This window comes from Parasteatoda tepidariorum, chromosome 11 (genome assembly GCF_982258835.1).
Source record: "Parasteatoda tepidariorum strain Cologne lab strain chromosome 11, Ptep-v5.0, whole genome shotgun sequence".
NCBI classification, from domain to species: Eukaryota; Metazoa; Arthropoda; class Arachnida; order Araneae; family Theridiidae; genus Parasteatoda; species Parasteatoda tepidariorum.
The window spans coordinates 88,169,236-88,183,810 of record NC_141765.1 but is presented as its reverse complement, the minus strand read 5'-3'; the positions used below and the strand labels follow the sequence as shown (position 1 = coordinate 88,183,810).

The 14,575-nt window shown below is 28.1% G+C and overlaps 1 protein-coding gene across 1 annotated transcript in view; it reads right to left on the bottom strand.

Moving 5' to 3' along the window:
* Window positions 1-13,991, bottom strand: part of HHEX (Hematopoietically expressed homeobox) — a 31,454-nt gene extending 17,463 nt beyond the window's left edge. The window contains exons 1-2 of the mRNA XM_016067784.4: window positions 13,884-13,991; window positions 3,444-3,869 (exon numbers count right to left, since the gene is read on the bottom strand). Coding sequence (XP_015923270.1) covers window positions 3,444-3,816 — 373 coding nt within the window. The 5' untranslated portion in view covers window positions 3,817-3,869; window positions 13,884-13,991. The remainder of the gene's footprint in view (window positions 1-3,443; window positions 3,870-13,883) is intronic.
* Window positions 13,992-14,575: the final 584 nt, after the last annotated feature.

Here is a 14,575-nt window from a genome sequence, read left to right as displayed (position 1 = left end):
TGATTAATCATTACAATCATCAATTACAACCATTACAATATATCAATTTAATTAGATTTATTTAGCTCTTCATTATATCTAATTGTGAATTTTTGACTCCATTTTCGTGTTTAAAAAATTTAACACTGAAAGAAAACTTAAATTTAAAAATATTAGTTACGCCTTAAAAAAATTTTCAGAGCATTAAAATGTTATTTTTAAAAATTTAGTACTTAATAGAAATATTTAAATAAAGTATATATTTAAATCTGATATTGTTAGATGGCGCCACCATATTAATTTCAGAATTCTTAATATAAAAAAGGAAAAGAGGAGCATACGGAATACATTCTACCTTACCCACTTAAAAAAAAAAGGTCTTGCATAAATTGTTTAGACAAATATTTAAAAAAATGAACAAAAATATTAATATTAATGAATAATTATTCATATTTTACAAAATTTAATTACTTTTTTAAGCCTATGTCTGACTGAAGTATTGAAAAAGTACATAAATTTCAAAACCAATATTATTTAGCTAGCAGATTTGGAAATTTAATTATGCAAAGAATTTAATGGATTATTTGTAATATTCCATGAAGAATTCTTTTGCAAGAAGATGTTTATAAATTTACGAGTATAATATTGATTTATGGTGTTGTATAACTTCAATATTTTGAACAAATATATTTCGTCAACTGTTATACTAGCTTGTGAAAAACAGTTTTAAATGAAATGTACTTTAATCATGCGTATTTAAATTGAAATTAATATTTACTTAGAAATAATATTCAACTACCGCTTCCACACCTCTGAGTACTACCTACAATTCGAATTATATTCTTCGCTTGAAATGAAATTAAACAATTTAAAATTACAGCCATAATTTAAGAAAAAAAATCGAAAGGATCATCAATATTTTTTTTTCAGTATAACATAAAACAATTAATTTTCGATATTTTTTTCAAAAATTTCAAAATTTGAGACTTTTTTTTTGGGGGGGGGGGAGGAGTCCCAAAATTATATATAAAATTTGTTTAATTTATTTCGGAGGAGCAATTATTAAGTTATGAAGAATCAAAAACTATTATTTTTACCTTAAATACATTTTACTTTATTCAGCAAATTAAGAGCATTCTTGGCTATAAAAGGTTATTTTTCTTCATATTCGGAAACTTAAATATTTGCGTTTTGAACGAGTAGGATTAAATCACAAAATTAAAACAAAAGACAAAAGTCATAATATATTATTTAAAAGGCATAATTTTGCAAATATTTTTGATTATAAAAATTTACTTGCTGAATTTGAACTCAAATGCGAAATCATTTGAAAATAATCTTTAAATATCTTAAAAGTGATGTTTTTTTTTCCTGCTATATTATTTCTTTGCGATTCTTTACGATTTTTTCCCTGATTTTTAATTATGTCTGCAAGTAAGACAAAAATGAGAGTCCGGTGTTGGAAGAATCAGAGAAAGAATTCAAATAAGGAAGGAAGAGACGGAAACGGATCCATTCTGTAACGATTTTTATTTCTTTCCGTTCATATTTTCTAAAACTATTATTGCATGAATGATCAGAAGTTTGTACTTCAATGTTGCTTTGAAAATTATAATAAAAGTTTTTAAAGAAATGAAATTAAATAGAGAAAGGGTATAAAAATCTCTTATAAGCAACTTCATTTTTAAGTTTTATATATGGGTTTAGAATAAAGAAAAAACGGATACCTTAATAACTTCTGATCTAGTTGTCATATTTCCATATACTGTGATGCAATCTTAATAGTTTGAAGTTTTAAACTGAAATATGATATGTGATGTCATTATAGGCATTACATATTTCCAAGCTTTTAAAATTTTTTTAAAAATTTTTAATCATTCTTAATCTTGTTATACTTAAATTAAATCATTTATTTAATTTTTATCACATATTAAGAAAACGGATATAATTACTTTTATTCTTTTCTTAACAGTCAATGTAACAGCTAACTTTTTAATGCAATACAAGTGTGTAACTCATTAATTCAGTATCGCAACTATTCGAATAGCAAAATCTTCTTCTTTTTTTTTTTTTTTTTTTGATTTCTTTAAACTACTTTATTTTTCTCAAGGCCGTGCTTAGGAATGAGCGAACTGGGCGACCCCCCAGAGCCGCTAAAAATTAGGGCTGCTAAATCTTGGAAATGTAAATCTTAAAACTACATTTGCTAAAAATGTAAATTTTTACTTCTCCTCGTTTTTATAATCCATTTGAGTTATTATAATTCCAAATGTGTCTAGTTTCATTTCGATTAATGTTCCCTTATATCAGGAGTGCAATTTTTAAACTATGAACACTTTTAGTCAACATGCAACTTTCACGTCATAAAAGTTAAAAGACTTAGATAAAAATTTTCCTTTTTTCTTTAAAATAAAAGAGCTTAATTAAAATTTCACTTTCGCGTTTGATTAGCAAGAATCCTAAAATTGTAAATTTAGATTAAAGTTTAAAAACTTTATAAAGTATTTTTCAAAATAAATATAGATTTAAGCTTAAAAATTACCCATTTTTCATGTCAAGCTAGCACTTCTACAACAAATTAGAATGCATAAATTTCAACAACAATTTTTTTTTCTTTATTAATAATGTGATTACCTGTCTTTTGAACTAAAATCTTTATAAAAATTTCAAAAATTACAATAAATTAGAACTATCTTACATAACATATCCTACGGTCCTCTATGAATTTTGAGCAAACGATACTTCAAGTTAGAAGCGTTTCTTTGACGAATTTCAACTCCTTGAAATATATCTGAAATATATGTTTTCAGTAATTTAGTTAGGACCGAGACGTTTTTGACAGCTACCAAATTTTCAAACCTTTCCATATAAGAGGACATTTTTTCTTTATCAATAACATAATTTTCAAAGGGATTGATATTCGGGATAGATTCTGAAATAATCGGAAAATATTTTTTGTGATTTAAGTTCTTCAATTAACATGTTTGATTTTGTGCAAGTATATTGGCAAAAGAAAAGGCAATAATGTTTCAAATTGTATTGCATCCATTTGGTGATACAAGAAATGGCACAAATTCATACAAAGTGAAATGTCAATTTAATGAGAGAAATTTTTTTTTTTAATACTGAGTTATAATTTTTTTTCAATAAAGGAAGTTATGTCATTCATATAAGGAAAAAGAAACTGCGGCAAATGAATGCAAAATGGCGATTCGAAAATTACGAAATGCTCTTATGATTTGCCCGGTGGCAAGGGGGATCTGTTAACAGACAGCAGCTGAGATACAGCACTGAAGTAGGCAGCTTGGTGAACTAGTATTTGAAGCAAGCAGGATTGGGTCGCCTCATTTGGAGGCTCCCTGATACATTCCGGGTGACAATTCAACCATTTCAGGTTGCCCCTCTATAGGAGTGAACTCCTGTAAAATAATCCTGTGAAATAAAAATAAAGAAATCATACATACCAGAATTTGAGTTAGCCAAACCAACAATAGATGAATGTGTAATATCATTTTCAAGATAAGGTCGAAAAATTGATGAGCGAAAAATGTGTTCGCTTCTCGTCAATGGTGAATTATTTGTTGGAAATGTGAATACATTATGTTCCTGACATATTGCAGGAGAGAAAAGTCCCATAAAACTAGCCGGAGACATAGGAGTTGGCTTAAGAATTGTATGACAAGAGTTAATAATTTCTGGTTCAGTTGAAAGAAGTTTCAAGTTATTTTCAGAAATATCTGTGTTTTTTCCCAGAATTGCATCAATCATGAAAGATGATCCACCTTCAGTTTGCTTCTTTGTATCCGCCATTTTAACATATTTTTGCTTCAGAATCATCTTTGATAAAAAAAGAAATCAGTTGCAAATCATGCTAGAAACAGGAATGAAATCTGAAAAAGATAAAATGGTATTTTAAAGTAAGGCTACTATGGTAGACATCTGAAATTCGATCTGCTCCGAAACAAAGAATGCGATGTATTATGTACTGATTAATATTATATATTATAGTTACGTATTAATATTATCTATTATATTTTTCAAAATTGCTAATTTTGAAAAGTTTTGCTCCACCCTCCTATAATTAAAATATAGATTAGATTTTTACTTAATAATGCATCAATTTCTGTAAACGAAATACATTTTTCTTGTTTATGTTTGAGTTAAAACATAATGTAAATGAACAAATATTGAAAAATGCTTTCCCGAAAAGAAGGCTTACTTTTAAAAACAGGATTTTCATCTATCCGCCAATTTTTTTCAATTTCAACCAGAATCTATATAAAAGAGGGTCGATGAATAAATAATTTTGGTGTTCATAACAATTATCCTTATTTTATCAATGTTTAGAGCTATGTCATCAAATAAGCCCCAATATACTTTTTGCTTATTTCGCCGTAACTCGAGAACTTTTTAAACAAATTAAAAAATTGTTCATCCAAAAATAATTTTAATAAAAAATTAACTTTTAATAATTATTTATTATTTTATTTAATAATGCTTTAAAAATTTTTGAATTTTAAGGTATGCAAAATTTTACAAGGCAAAATATAAAATTTTAACGAAATTAGTCAAATAGTTCCTGAGAAATCAAATTTTAAGTATACGATTTTTTCTAAAATTTGATTTCTCATGAAATATTCGATCGAGTTTATTCAAATTTCGTATTTTGCCACATAAAATTACATTCTTTAAAATGATGTAAAACTTTATAAGCCTTGCAATTCAAAATTTTTCGACTATTATTAAATAAGATAATAAAAGATAAAGATAATGAATAATTATTAAATCGTTTTTTATTCATGCAAATAATTTCAGATAAACGAATTTCGTGCAAAAAGTTCAGAATCTATTACGAATATCAATCCCTTTGAAAATTATGTTATTGATAAAGAAAAATTTTCCTGTTATATGGAAAGGTTTGAAAATTTTGTAGCTGGCAAAAACGTCTAGGTCGCTGTGAAAAAATCCCAGCTCTTGCGTTCTTCTATAGGTTCTGTGCACTATAACAATTTGTTTGCTTTTCTCGGACCAGAAGAATTATTGAAAGACTTGAAATATGACGAACTTGTTCAATGCTTCGCCGCTCTTGCCAGAGAAAAATATTATAGTGTCGCAACATTATTTTTTATCTGCATATCAAAACGAAAAACTTTACTAGTTGCCAATATTTCTTTTTGTCAGTACAATCATTTTAATTAAAACTTATTTTATCAACACAATGTTTTCAGCATTAATCCAATAATTTTTGCGATATTTATGATAGTACGGAAATATATTTTAAATCGATGTTAATAAGTGCAATACATTTTGTAATGCTTGCTAAATTATTATTATTATTATTTTAGATACGTTATTTTGAAATCATCTTCAACGGCATAAGTATATATGCTTTTTTGCTTAATTTATGTTGAAGATTCATCACCATGAAACTGGCGAGATCTACGAAAAAATATTTCGAAAGCCTTTCTGCAGTATTTTAAAATTTGTATTTAGACTTGACTTTACTTTTTTAAGAGTCATTATCTCGCAGTAAAATGAATCAGTTGATGCATGGTCATAAATGATGCATGTCATGATGCATATCAATTTCTTTATTGTTTCATATTAGATCTAGTTATGCTTTCCTGAAAAGAAAAAAAAACGAAAGCAAAATTTATTAATCTATGTAGCCTTGGAGAAAGAAAATAACTGCCTTTTTTCCCTATTGATAGTTAAATTCTTTTGTAAGCATTTAATTTATTTGCTAGCGTATTGTTGATTCTAGTTGCCTTGGAGGTCCAGTTGGTAGTGCATTGGAATACTTTTTGCATTTATTTTCAAGCTAGAAACAATTCTATAATATATGAAAGAATTGTCAAACTAGAGATGAACATAGACACTGCTAGTAGTTCCTGCTTTATGCTTGGGTCTTTTTTAGTTCGTGTAATATTTTCAGTATAAATATTTGTCTTTTAACTTAAAAATATTAATATTAATCATAGTTCATGTCTTTTTTTTCAGCTGCAGCCTTTAAAATGGTTCAAAGAAGTTAGTCGCTCAAAAATTTTTGCTATCGATAGCGAGTGGGAAAGCAAAAAGACTGAATTCGTCACAACTGACTCAGAGTCTTTATTGCTAGAAATAATTGATCGTATTAAAGAATACAATAAATTATAAAAAATTAATATATTATTCCTTACTGTTTAATATAAATTATACTTCATTTATACATTTGACTATCATATACTAGCCTTAATTGTCAAATTCAAATTAAATTGTCAAATATTTTGACAACACTTTTTACTCGACAAGCACCAAAAGTAAATTAGATTGCAACTAACTTTAAAATATTATTATTTTGCAAACTTTTACCCTGTTTTTAATCAGAAATCTGAAAATGCAACTCTTGTTATTATATTATGATAATTTCAGTGTAAATACTGCTTTTTTAAATCAGATTTTTTTAAAGCAAACCTGATGTTGTGAAGATAATGAATAATTTATAAGCTATCTCATTGTATAAATATTCTCAATAAGATTTTGCTTTTGATCAAAAAATATATATTTAGTTTAATCGATATTGAGAATTAAAAACTTGTCACAAAAGCTATTCGCGAATTGTTTTTAGGTCTTCATTTAAAATTAAATTGTCTACTCTATCAGAAGAATATAAAAAAAGGTGTGTCGCCAGCAAAATGTATAATTTTAACTCACGAAAATTCTTATTAAAAAAATAATAAGGGACTCAATGTTGAACTTCGGAAAATACCACGTATCATTGGCAGCATTTCACTAAGTGTTTGTTAATTTGCATTTATGTTTGTTAGTTTTTACAAACCGAGATTGATTTGATAAGTATCATTTAAGAAAGTTATTACAGTTTCCTCTTACTTCTATCGAATACAATTTATATAGCAATATATTGACAGCTACGTTTCCTTGATTTTCATCTACATTGTAGTAGATAAATTTTTCAAATTTAAGTAACGCTTCTACAATGCTTTATTTGGGTAAAAAACCATACTGATTCTTAAAAAAAATCATTGTTATGCAGATTAGTAAATCTTTAATAATATATTCAAGACACGGTTTATATTTTCAAAAATCATTCATTTTGTCCTTTTTAAATATTGGAGTAATCTTTGCAGTTTTTAGTTATGCCGAAAAGGATTGTAAAATAAGAAATTTATAAAGCCGATGTGTGTTCGAATTTTTAAAGCATTTGGGTCAATTCCATCTCAACTTTCTATTTGGGGGTCTAGATTTCTAAGAACTTCGTATTCTTCAATTTCTAAGCATTGAAATGAGTCGACATTATATAGCTTATATTTAGAATACAACAATAATTCAAGATAAACACAAGCAAACGTAGATAGCCAAGTGAGTAGGGCGCTGGGCTTATGTCCGAGAGTTCGTGGGTTTGAACTCCTCCGGCCGAAGATTCCCTGTGTAGTAAATGGTGACTGATACACGTCAAATTTGTCGAGTCGCAAAGTCCTCCGTGGTCCCATAACAAATCAATACCTCTGGAGGTACTGAATTGGAGATTGATCGATCTTTGTTTCAGGTCAAAATTACGATCTGTGGATGAATGAATGGATGTATGAATGAGTCTGCCCTATAGACGGGTGTGACGTATGGGTGTGGCAGAAGTCGAATTCTTGACCATAGATGGCGCCACTTGAAAGTAAGTACAATCGCACCCCTCTGCCTTAACAGATATACAATGTGAGAGAGACAAGCAAACGTAATGGATGTCCAGCCTCTATGTTAAAAAGAAAAGTTCTATAAATCAGTTGATACTTGTCAAGAAGAGGTAGTGAAGATTAACTCTACAGTGGCATGTAAAAATAAGAGTTGAGCAAAACAGATCATTAAAGTGATTCGAATCAGTTCACTTTGGTGATATTTTGATTGTATTCCATTTTGACAAAAAAGCCTATTTATGGCCTAATATAAGTATATTATTTTCCTACTATCACAATCAGTTAAGCATCTTTAGCAATAGGTTAACAAACCGTGTTGGCTAAAGGGTTAGAGCTCCCCCAGTGAAATGACCCAGAAAGTTTCATTTTGTTTTCTTTTCCACAGTAACAATCAAGTCATTAGTCACGAAATTGTGGAACTGTAACCTCCACGATCATCAGTGATACAAATCAAGAGATTCGGATCTAAGATTCGAATCAAGTGATTCGGATCAATAATTCGAATCAAGAGATTTGGATCACTGATTCTGATTCAAATCATTATTTGAAAAAAGTGATTCTGATCAGTGATTCGTATTAAGCAATTCAGATCAGAGATTCGAGTCATATGATTTATATCACTATTTGAATCAAGTGATTCGTATCAGTCACTCCAATCAGGTAATTCAGTTCTGTGATTCAAGGTAGAGTTCTGTTCTGTGAACTAATTCAAATAATGTGATTCGGATCAGTGATTCGGATGAAGTGATTGAAATCATTTTTCGAACAAAGTAATTAAGGAGAGTTATTCAAAACAAGTGCTTCAGATCACTGATTAAAAAACAGGCTATTCAGATCAGGAATTCAAATCAAGTGATTCTTACCAATGATACGAAGCAAGCGATTCAGACCAGTGATTTGTATCGAAAGATTTGAATCACTGATTCGAATCAAATGACTCAAAGTACTATAATAACAAGTGATTCGAAACGGGTGGATCAGATTATTGATTAAAACTAAGCGATTCAAATCAAAGATTCAAATCATGTGAAAGTCGAGTCAAGTGATTCGATTCAGTGATTCCAATAGTGTGATTAGGATCAATCAATCAAATAACTTCGAATCAAGTTATTCGGACACTGATTCAAATCATGTGATTTAATTCACTGATTCAAATCAAATTATTCAAATCACTGTAAGAATCAGGTGATTCAGATCAGTTATTCGAATCAAGTTATTCAGATCACTGGTTCAAATCATGTGATTCGGCTCAGTATTTCGAATTAAAAGATTGAGTTCTCTATTAGAATCAAGTAATTTGAATCAGTTTTTCGAACCAAGCGATTGAGATCAGTAATTCGAATCAAGATATTTGAATTGTTAATTCGAATCAAGTGATTTAAAGTGTACTATAGGATTCAAGTGATTTGAATCAAGTGACTCGGACTAGAGATTCAAATTAGGAGATTCGGATCACATAATCAGATCACTGATTCAAATCAAGTGATTCAGATTACTCAAATTGAATCAAATTATTCATATAGCTGTTTGGAATTAAGTGACTCAAATCACTTCTGATCATGTTATTCGGAATCACTGATTCAAAATTAAGGGTTTAAATCATTATTCGAATCAAGTGATTCAGATCAGTCATTCAAATCACGCGATTCATATCAGTGATTCGAGTTAAATTAATCGAACACTTCATTTCGTAAAATATCTCCATTTCTTATTCATATGTCTCTTATTTCGGTTAAAAAGTTAGGTTTGAAAATTTAAGCTAGAAGTTGACATTTTATCCTCATATTAAACAATTGCAGAAACGTCATGAACATGTTAAGCGTTCTCTCAAATAAACATTGAGGTGCAGATCGTATGCAGATGATTACGACGTGCAAATGATTACCATTGCGTAGTACATGGAAGTGTTCCTGCTGCTCACTTAAAAAGTTTGGATTCAGTGCTATCTAGTGACGCATTTTGTGCTTTTCCAGTGGAAAGCCTTTATGCTGCATCACCAATTACCTTTAGATTTGAGACTCATACAACTTTCTCTTACATATTACTTTCGCTTAATGTCGTATTCATCGCATTCCCTTAAGCGCTAAGCACTGCCTACAAATTTACAGCGGTCTTATGATCACATGACCCTCACATGTTCGAGCTTTTAATGCTCGCATGCACTCACTTATACAATCATTCAATATCTAAGATTTGCCGACACAATTAGTCGATGATTTGCTTATTCCATCTTGAAACATTTCACAATACCATTTGATGTAAGTCTCATGTAGCGCCTACAATTTTTCAGCAATGCTCATCATCATCAATACTGTTAATATGTTCCGGTTTTAACAGATGGCACAATATCTCTTGGCTATAAAGGATGTGGTATCATTATTACTGATTCAAATTATTGATTCGAATCAATTGATTCAGATCAGTGAGTTAAATCACGTGATTGCATATCCGGATTGAGAATCTCATTTCCTATTTCACGAGGCAAAGAAGTTGATAAATTAGTCAACAGCGAATAAAAAAGTTTATCATGTGTTAGTAAATTATGCAGGGCCATCCGTAATAATGGCAAAGGATTTGACTTTCAACCAGATAATGATCCAAAGCACACATCAAAACTTTATGCCAATTAATTAAAACGGAGCAACACAATAAAAGCCTATAAAATTGAGCATTTTTTTTATTGAATTTTGCAATGATTGGGAGTAACTTTACACATTTTTTTTCGTAATGTGCGGATTAAAATCTTAATTTTATCATGTTGCAATTATCCATATTTTATATCATATTTATTGCATATCATATTATATATCATATTTTTTTAACTATCCATAATTTGTTGTACTCATATGTAGAAAAAAAATCATTCAAATATGATCCCGTTTAATGATTTTTTTAAACTACATAAATGTAGTTTTTTTTTTTTTTTGCAAGTAGGATTTTTAAATACTTTTAACGTAGGATATTTAATCTTGTTTTAAAGAATAGTTGCGGAAAAAAATTTAAAATAATTATATTAAATAAGATTCATATCTGTTGATTACTCAAAACCAGTCAACCCAATTAAAAAATCATTACGTACAATAAAAACTATATTTATTATGAACATTGTGTCAAAATTTGAAGAAAATTGATTGAAATTGTACTAGTTTGAGATACAGCAAGTAAGAGGGACATAATTTCGAGTAAATTGCGTTTAAAGTTTTGTGATCAATATTCCAAATAACTATTTAAAATTTTGCAACAAACTATAATGTATCAATATCAGATCCATAAGATGCTTCTTTTCCATTTTCAGCTGCCTCAAGTGCTGGTCTCTAGCCTTTTTTCTGTGCTGATTTGCCCTCATGTGAAGCCTCCTATGTTTTTAGAGTAGCACCTGAAAATCTGCTATCATCTTCATTTTGAGCATATTCTTTGGTTGCAGGGCTACATTTATTTCTAATTGTTTGGCTACATTTATTTCTAATTGTTCCATAACTTTAACGCTTCGCAACCTTCATCAAAAATTATTACCTCCAAATAAGTTGCAATTTTAATTATTTTAGGCTTTCTGCGACAAACCTCTCTAGCACCAATATCTATCTGCCAGATACTTTTAATAATAACCAATATACATATTGCTAAGTTAAAGTAACAAAAACGTTGCGTTTACAAAAATAAAATTTAAAAAAAAACCTATTTAGATAAAATAATATTGCTTATATATAAATATTTTTTAAATGAATATGTAATATCTTTTTATTCTATTATCAGGGACGATATTCTCATATTTTGTAGGAGAAAAACACACTAATTATTTCCTTTTTCTCCTTTCGCAAATCAATACATAACATTAAAAAAAATTATTAAAAAATCGTGAAATCCGTAGCAGCAACTACCGAAAAAACGATAGACACAGAAATCACGTGAATCAGATTCTTTAAAAAAAGGGGTACTAAATACGTGTTTCGTTTCTAGACTTTGTTGTTGTAATAAATAATATCGTATTAAAAATATGGGATTTTAAAAACTGTGTGGACTGTTTTAAAAAATTTCTGCGTGAACTGTTTTATAACTGTTTAAAAAAATGTCCTCATGAAAAAAGCGATAGAATCATTGCTTTGAAGATTAAATATTCATATGCGTGATTCGAATTTCCCATATTGTTAGAAATATACCGGGATATTTAAAAACCACGTGACAGTCAATATCAATAACTGCCAAAAATACAATCGAAACACTATATGGAATATTCTTTCTGCAAGAACTCTAACGTTCTACGATAATGTCACCGTGATTCTGCCACGGGGATTTATATTGAAAGTACCATTAAGATGAGTCGGAAGGGCATATATGAATAAGGCTAAAACTGACCTTTTTTGATGTACCTTTTATAAGAAACTACTTATAATATCGTTTCGAAATTTTTGGGGGATATATGAGATTATATCAGTTGTATGCTGTGGTCATGTTTCAATGTTAACAAGAATACTTTTTGAGATTTGAAAGGTTTTTTTAATCAAAAATGATTAAACTTTTTAAAAAATTAAAAATTCTCAGTTCATAGTTTTTTTAAAAAATTTTCCACCAAAGATAAGTATTAACAGTTATCACAATTAAAACATGGATATGTAAATATTCTGCGAAAAAAAAACTGAAGCAATGTCTTGTTTAGATGCTGAGAAAAGGCTTTTTAGTATTAGGTCATTTTTAGCATTATTGATATATGCCCTACCGACTCCCCTTAATTCTTTTTCTTACATAATTTAGACAAATCATTCCACTAAAATAGCTAAAATAATAGTATTTTACTCAAATATTTTGATTGGAGTGAGCATTAATGAAATGAGCGCATAAATTCATTTCTTCATACAAGTCACTTCGCATCCTGAAACTCGTGTCGCGCTAGACGTATTATGCACAATAATCTTAAAAGGATAAACTATAAATTCATAAATTAAAATTTTTTTTTAATTTTACTGTGTTGTTCTCTCTAAAAAACGAAAGAAGAATAAAACGTCCTCAAATCATGACTCCACAATCACTAGTTGTTGCGTAGTTATCAGCTAATTTATTTATTAATACAGCAGGATAAACTTAGTTTGTAAAGATAATAAATGCAACACAGATGTATATCTAGATATTAGTGAAACCTTTTCAGCCAATAAACAGTTGTTACTATTTAATGTATAAGTAATAATGTCACCAATTATAAATACATTATTACTTGAATAAAAAATTTTAGCATCACATGAATCATTTAAATTGTTATAAATTAAATTTATAAAGAAAATCTAATAACAGTCAAATATATAGTTTTAAATAACTTAATCAAAACCACAAATAGCGTTATTTAATTAGTTAACATTTTCGAGAAAATTTTATACAAGTTCTAAAAATTATCAATCAATTATTCTCCTTATCTAATAAAGCTTTCTTTTTAATCTTTCTTTTAAAGTATAGCGAACATTCTACCATTAAGAGTAACCATCAAGAAAGCGTAAAAATTGTCTTCGAATTTCCATGAGATTTTCGAAATTAATATTTTTTTACTTAAAGAAATATTTAAAATCTTATCTTTCTTATCAATTTTTGTTGCTACAATTATTACAACCCAAGTAATAAGCATTTACAAAAAAACATTAGCGTTAATGAAAATATACAAGTTTTTGCATTAAATGCATTTTGTGTTAAGGTTTACATCATAACTAAAAACTTTTAATCCCAAAGTCTTAAAATTTTATGCACTCCTCTCTTATAACTTTCTTATAATATTAGACTAATTTTTTTTTATATAAATTTGTAAGTTTTTTTTACTTGAGCAATTTTTATTAAAAATTAACTGTAGTTTCTTAATTTTTTTTTTTACATAATGCTAATAAAAATGCCAAAAATTATAGTTCCGTTAATTGAAAGCTCAGCCTTTAGTCTAATTTTAAGACACTGTAATTACAAGCATAATTCAACAAAGGAATTCATGTAAAAAAATTCAATAACTTAATTTTAAAAATTTATAATTGGTATTGGAACGTAATTTTATGAAAACAGCATTTTTTGCAATGTATTCCCAAAAATTTGAAGGAAAAAAAAAATGATTTTATCAGAATGACTACACAAATACAGTTTCCATCTGCAACACATATAAAAAAAATAAACTTTTTCAGATCTTTTTTTAAAAAAAAGTTTGCGAAGATGTCTGTGAAGGTTTTCAATAAAATATTTTAAATGAAAAGAGATTACCTTTTGAGAGTGTTGAAGGGAAGTGATGTTGTCGGTTAATGAGAGCTTCAGCAGGAAACATGATAACAGAAGCCACTATTCTATTGGCTGACAAACAATGGCATATGGACACCATATCTCATACCTTCCAGCACCATTTTTACTTAGAAATATCGAAGAATATACGATAAAATATTTACTTCATATAAATTAACTAACATTTTTATTGCATAAAAAAATAATAAATTTTAATTTTTAGCAATTTTCACATATTTATAGTGTTTCACATTTTGATCATGAAACAAATTTCATTAGATTTAAATAACATATTTTTTTGCTATAAAACTGTACAAAATGTTGCATGAATTCCTACCTTTTTCATAATTTTTCATTGTATTTAAAATCTCCGATCAATGATTCAATTCCATTTTTATATAGTAAAGACATGACAACAGAAAAAAGAAATATTGTTATTTATGGGATAATGATAGTAGATTGAGAATACATTAATATCTCTTCCTAGGAGCACTTCTAAGAATTTCATCAGAAATAAATTATTGTTAAACATTCATTTCTCTTAAATTTATTTTAAATAATTAATTTGTATATGGCAAATATTTAGTTATTCTTGAAATCTAACTTAATTTTAGATTTATATAGTAGTTTACTCATTTTATAACTAATAACTAACATCATTATTTTTTTATAAATTT